Genomic DNA, 6,938 nt, shown 5'->3' with positions numbered 1-6,938 from the left:
AGGAAAAATTGAACAGCTCACCAACATCAACACCTCATCCAAGCCAGGTCAAAGTCCAGACTTGAACCCCATTGAGATTCTGTGGCATGACCTACAGACAGCAATTCATGCCAGGCATCCCAGGAATCTGACTGAACTACAGCAGTTTTGTTGAGAAGATTGGGCCAAGATTAGTCCTGATCGATGTGCCAGACGGATCTGCAGCCACAGGAAGAGTTTGGTTAAAGTTATTGCTGCCAAAGGGGGGCCACAAAATATTCAATGTGAATGTTCACTTGCTTATTTTCCCCCCTTCTGTCATTGTTTGCATACTATCCTCATTAAAATATGAAAACCTATAAATGTTTGGGTGGTTTTAGTTAAAGCCGGCACTGTTTGTCACATTTGATGTTGTTTATGCAGAAATGTGAGAATTTCCAAAAGACTGAGATACTTTTTCATACCACTGTACAAGGGTTTAAAGGGTCCATGAATGCATTATATTATTTTAGTTTAAATCTCTGTCCAGCATTTTCCACCTCACATTTGTTAGGCGTGATCTTTTTTTTTTCCCTTCTTTAATCCCAAGATCCATTGTCAGGACAAATCTAATTGGGTACCACCATAGACTTCAAGATACCTTGACAGGTCACATTAGATATTTTCTGCGCCCCGCCAGCCAATAGGGGGCTGTGTGAGTCAGCTTCATTTATTAAGAGTCTGTAGGAATGACTCTCACACATGCTTGTGAACACAAAGATTAAATTCAATCTGGACCGCAAACTAACAACAAGGATTGTCTCAGGAGTGATATGTTGGAGGATTCAAGGTAATTATTATATTTTTCGTGCAATTCATGCATTTTGAAATGTCGTGAAAAAATCATTGGGGGGCGCAACGGTATTGGCGTCATTCTTTGACAAATTTATGTAAAATAACTGTCAACTGCCCGGTTTTTGCTCTTAAGCAAAAATTGAGACTGTTTTACGTCCATATCTATCAAGAATTCAGTGATTTAAGCATTTATTCACAAGAATTTCAAACGGAAAAAGCCATAGTGGCAGCCCCCTTATCATAACAAAGCTAATAGCCTAGCATCATTCTTCGACAGATTTAAATAAATTCAAACTGCTTTTTTTTTTTTTTTTTTGCTTTTAACCAAAAATCGAGACTGTTTTGCACGCATATATATATAAAGAATTCAGTGATTTAAGCATTTATTCATGAGATTTTTCTTCTTTGTTTACACATGGAGGCGGCTAATTTTCGGAACTGAATAACCTCATTGTTCGCGATATTTACGCAAAATAGATGCTACCTGCATGGTTTCTTTTGCTTTTAACCAAGAATCAAGACTGTTTTACGTCCATATCTATAAAGAATTCAGGGATTTAAGCATTTGTTCACAAGAATTTCAATGTAAAAACCTGTTTTGCTTCAGCAGCCATGTTGGATTTTGTATCTGTAGATTTTATTCTAGACATGTCTGCGTCCATATGTAAAACAATCAGCTTTTACGTGTTTTTTTTTTTTTTATGTAATATTTCAATCTCATAACTTTCAGTGAAACACCATGGTCCTACACCAACCCCTACGATGATGGCAACAAGCAGATCTTGGTCTACTTTTACCCTGTGCACCTTTGGAAGAACATCTACAGCAGCTTCCACAACAACGGCTGTATGGTGCTGCCCAAGTGTCCTGGGGCTAAAGTAAATGCGCAGCCTTATTCACTTTATAAAAAGGATTAATCAAAACGCCTATCTTTCTAAAACATGTTTTTTAAGAGCCTGAGAGGATGAGGACGGCCCACTTCTCGAGCCTGTCAAGGCAAGCTACAAGTTGACCCAGAAGGTGCTGGTGGCCTCTTCGATCGAGAAGCAGAGCATTGGGCTCATCATGGCGGTCATCAACCCCTACACGGTCACCGGGCTGAGGCTCCTCACCATGCCCATGGGCAAGGAGGAACACAGGGACACGGCTGACGTTCTGGAGATGTTCCAGAGAATGATCTCTGTGATGAACATGCACGGGCCGGGGCAGAACGTTCGCTGGAATGATATCTACCGATGTGTGCTGCGGCCAAGAGCAGGAGGTGATGAGGGCGGGGAAGGAGGTGTTGAGGACCAGGCAGGCTGTTTTGATGAGCAGTCGAAGGCAAACATCCAGTTCCTCCAGGAGATTGGTGAAATTTGCAAGTACGTAACCACACTGTAGTTGAATAAATTGAATTGAATCAACAGCAAGCTTGTTCAGTTTCATTTTTTAAAAATTTTATAAAATGTTCCAGATTTGGGCCAAAAAGGAGAAGAAAAAGAAAAAAGGGACAAAGACCGGTAGGCTGCCAAAGCCCACTGCCTCGGCTCTGCACATCACATGCAATGCCCTGCCCGCTTCCTGCGGGAATATTAGCAGTATGTTTGCATGGGGAAGGCCAACTCTGACCCAAAGGAGCACTCATTTGGCAAACGCCGCCAAATGTGTTGCACCAATTACTGGACCAGCATAAAGAACTTCATGGTCAGCAATAGGCTGACACAGCGCCTGCACTTGCTTGAGCTCGTTGGGTTCTACCCCATGGACGTGCAGGCTGACCCAGACTGTGCCAAGGCAGAGGAGAAAAAGGTTGACGAGGTGATCTTGATGTTGCTGGTGGCCTCAGACCCGACCTTGCAGGGGTCAAGTGCCAGGAGTGGCATAGGCTGGTCAACACCACATAAACAGGTCCCTCTTCAACTGTTTTGGTCCAAACTTCTCCAAGGATGTGACTTCCGAAGCAAGGACGTACAAAGCCTTAGACTGGCAGACCGGCAGAAAGGAGATGGCGAGGAACAGAGTCGAGGAAGCTGACAAGGTATATTCCAATATTCATTTGCATTCAATATTCTATGTTCAGTACTTTCTCACCTGCATTATTCAAAGCATTAACTGTCAAACTGCTGCTCATTCACTTCGATTATTTGCACTGCCTGAACATACAACTATCTCATATGCATTTTATATTTGTTTATTTGCCCTTGAGCCCAACCCTGGCACTCTGGCTCCCTTTTTTAAAACACATGTTAAAAATCTCGGCGTGATATTCGATTGCAGGCTCAACTTTGAAAAACAGATTAGTTCTGTTGTAAGAGCAAGTTTTTTCCAGCTCCGTGTCTTGGCCAAAGTGAAGCCTCTTCTTACTCGCCACGACCTTGAAAAAGCAATTCACGCTTTTAAAAGCTCAAGGCTGGATTACTGCAACGCACTTTATGTTGGTCTTCCCAAGTCCTCAATTTCTCGTCTCCAACTTGTTCAAAATGCTGCTGCTCGATTTTTAACAGATACACCTAGATGTGAACATATTAGCCCCGTGCTATCATCGCTCCACTGGCTTCCAGTCCATTTTAGAATTGATTTTAAACTTTTACTGTTTGTTTTTTATTTTTTAATGGCCAGGCGCCTTCTTACTTATTGGAAATTTTAACCATCCGTAACTCTGGCAGGACTCTTCGCTCTACCGGCCAACTTCATTTGCACGTTCCGAGGTCCAAACTCAAGCAGTGGGGAGACCGATCTTTTGCGGTTGCTGCGCCCAGGTTATGGAATAGACTTCCCCTTGAAATCCGCACCACTACAAATTTGGGCCTTTTTAAATCTCGTTTAAAGACACTACTTTTTAGACTCGCCTTTCCCCAAGATTAGTTTAGCCTGGTTTCATTTCTTTAGGATTTTTTATGTTTTCGGATTTGATCTGTTTTATTGTTTTATATCCTGTCTGACTTTTATTGTGATGCGTTGTTTCATTTCTTTTTTTTCTTTCTAATGTCATTGTATAATACTTTCCTGCCTTTTATTTACTATGTGCCATGTTTGTCTTTGTTGTAAAGCACTTTGGGGACCTTTCGGGTTTTGTAAAGGGCTATATAAATAAATTTGATTGATTATTTAGATTTTGTACTTGCAAGTCACTTTTGAGATTTTAATTTAACAATAAAGGGCGATTCCTATTCTATTCTGTTCTACACTAAGTTGTGATTGTATGTACAATTTGTTAATAATCTATTTATATATTATTTATAGTTGATTCTGCATGTTTTCCTCAAGTATTAAGTTTCTGATGTGAAAAATGAGTGATTTATTACCTGTTGAAAACTTGCAGTAAATAAAAAAATTAAGTTGCTATTATGGGCAAAAACCTATATATGTTTAATATTGCTATTGATCCTGAAAATATAGGTGATTATCTCTGCATTTGGTGATTTATGTGCATCTAGTGTAAAATCTGAGAATTTTGTAGCCATTTTAAGTTTTGTTATACTTATATAAAAAAATAATTGGGATTATATAAGGGAATGACTTTTTTGATGCCGCTGTTCATGGAGACTCATATATGGCTAAGGTAGGTGCATGTTTTGGTTTTAGGTCGGTAGCAGGTTTGGTTTTGAAAATATATGAATTTGAAGTTTTTGAAATAGGCCCCCCACGGATCGGCCCCGTTTCCCGTGTCCTGTCAAGTATTATGAAGTCTATGGTACAACTTTGTTGTATCCAACATCACCATGGTTCAGTAATACACATTACCACACCCATGCCATAGAAGCAGTGAAAAGCGATTAATCTTTTTGTTGGCAATTGCCATGACCCAATAGTGCTAGGAACTGTCCTGTTTTATTTTATTATTACCTAATGTCAAGGACAGCAGCATTAAAGTGTAAAACTTAAGTGATATATACCCTTTAGAAATCAAACTTCAACATCTTTTTGTTTTGATGCGTGACGACACTAGTGTTGTGACATCACAACTAGAATTGATAATCATGTCTTTTAGTGCTACACTAGCTTGTAAATGTTGGCAGAACGGTCGCACGGTAACGGGAATCGAAAGCCTATGCATAGCATGCTAGCAGAAATCAACAGCTCATTCTGGGTGTGACTTTTGGTCTTATAATCTTATGTATGAGAATGTTTTAGTGGGCGGGGCAAGCCTTTTCTGTCACTTTTTGGGGATGGATTTGAGCCCAAAATAAGGTCTGCTATCATTTTAGAGTCAATTGCTGTCATATTTAATTTCCTCTTTAAGGGTGTTAAGTATACATTGAAAAGGCTGGCTTCTGAAAACTCACAGGAACAGTGAAAAAAAAGTTATCAAACAGATATGACCTCACTGATAACCACCATATGGTTGTTTGCAATAGAAACCTGGGATTCCTTCTCTTGATTAGTCTTATCTCCCATTTACATCTTTATTACTTAGGTAATCTGAGCGATGCTTGACAGTCACACCTCATTTTTGCCACCGGGGTCCAAAGTCTGCAAATAAATTCACAACAACCCACAGTTCCACCCCAGTAAATACACAATTTAACAAGGTTGTTTGTATAACCTTTATTTACAATTAAATGGCATGCTACTGTTTTTGTGTCATTATCTCAAGTCTTAGCCAATTAGATACTGTAAAAACATGTTTGAATATTGAAGGACATTGGTGCAGTACAATATTACAGAGGTTACAGCCAGATTACAGTATTTTGAAAACCAAATAGATGCAAAGTGTCTTGCATGCCAACCCTTTATTAAAGGCTTCTTGATAACTCCCGTGTAAGGCATCTCCCAACCTACTTCCTTCTGGACCTGTCAGTACAAAGTCAAAGTGCAATAAAGTCTACCTGCCCGAGTGTTTCCTCCTTTCCACAGTGACACAGCGTGAACATCGAGAGCAAATCTACAGAAGGCTAAAATACAGGATTTAATGAAGAAAACTGATCGAAGTAAAAGGTACACCTCTGGTTACATTATACTTTATTAACCTGTGAACAGCTAACAGTGGAACTAATCTGTTGATTGATTATTATTGTACTGTGAACTATTGGCTTCTTTTTGTTATGTATACATTTTGCGTATTTTGCTGTGAGAAGTTTGAAAAAAAATTCTCATTACTATTTTACCATGTTTTTTTTTGTCTTCGATGCTAGGAACATTGCAGAGTGGTGATGCTGAGAAAGGTGAGAATGAAAAAAAAAAAATTACGTTATGGTGTTGATTTGTTCCAAGTAATATAATCAAGAGTGTAGGTTGGGTCTCAACATTGGCAGGGTCGATATAACAGCATAACATGCATGTACACTTTTTATTGTGAGCCGGGACATTACTAATAAGACCAATAGGACTGGGTGAATAGGGGTCAGGGCTATACTTCTCACGAATATTAACCTAATTAATTGATAGGCTAAATGACTAATGCAAAATAAATCTATTGACTTATACTAACTTTCATGTGTATTGGTTCAGGTGATACTCTGTTCGATCCAAACTTTAAGAAGATTAAGAAACATTTTGAAAACTTCCAGAATAAATGTCTGTATTTTATCAGCAAATTTGAATTGCAATATTTGGAATTTTGAACATAAAATATATTAACATACACAATAAGTACACACTTGTTAATAATCTCTTAACTATCCAGGAATGCAAAAAAATAAATAAATAAAAATAAAAATTGTCTTAAGGCCACTCAACTTTGTCTAAGTAAAATCAATATAACTGAAAACATTTCTTAGTCAGGGTACAAAAAAAATAAGTAAAAATGGAGCCTTCCTTCAGGTAAATTTACTACTTTTCTCCTCAAGAACAGCTAAACGCAACAAAAAATGAAAACCTACTTCGACTATGATTAATGTATGATTATCTGAAAAAAATGTCTGCATATGCGCAAATAAAAATAGTTTTAAATAAACTGTGGAAAATTAACAAAATACATTTTAAATAAATGCAAGTCATCAGCCAATCAAACATCCGTTTGAGGGGAAACATGGACCTGCACATTCAGCAAGTGAAAAGGGGTAAATCTGAACATAATGAAAATAATTTTTCCAAAACTTTAGGGGTCAAGTAGGGTAGGGTCAATTCTATCCATACAACATATGGGATGACAATCTAAATTACCTATATAACTAAAGTCATTATATAATGCAAGTAGGGTT

General features: G+C 38.3%; 1 protein-coding gene across 2 annotated transcripts in view; it reads left to right on the top strand.

Moving 5' to 3' along the window:
* Positions 1-3,985: 3,985 nt before the first annotated feature.
* The window catches only part of LOC130930318 (unconventional myosin-VIIa), a 51,346-nt gene continuing 48,393 nt past the window's right edge, over positions 3,986-6,938 (top strand). The window contains exons 1-3 of one of the 2 annotated variants that reach the window (XM_057858192.1): positions 3,986-4,357; positions 5,653-5,733; positions 5,931-5,960. In XM_057858192.1, coding sequence (XP_057714175.1) covers positions 5,949-5,960 — 12 coding nt within the window. In that variant the 5' untranslated portion in view covers positions 3,986-4,357; positions 5,653-5,733; positions 5,931-5,948. Of the gene's footprint in view, positions 4,358-5,559; positions 5,734-5,930; positions 5,961-6,938 lie in introns of those variants that run through there. The other variant, XM_057858193.1, reaches the window with a different exon arrangement.

Source organism: Corythoichthys intestinalis, chromosome 14 (assembly GCF_030265065.1).
Source record: "Corythoichthys intestinalis isolate RoL2023-P3 chromosome 14, ASM3026506v1, whole genome shotgun sequence".
Taxonomy (NCBI): Eukaryota; Metazoa; Chordata; class Actinopteri; order Syngnathiformes; family Syngnathidae; genus Corythoichthys; species Corythoichthys intestinalis.
Note: the sequence above shows the minus strand (reverse complement) of the source record. Positions and strands in the feature narration are given on the sequence as shown.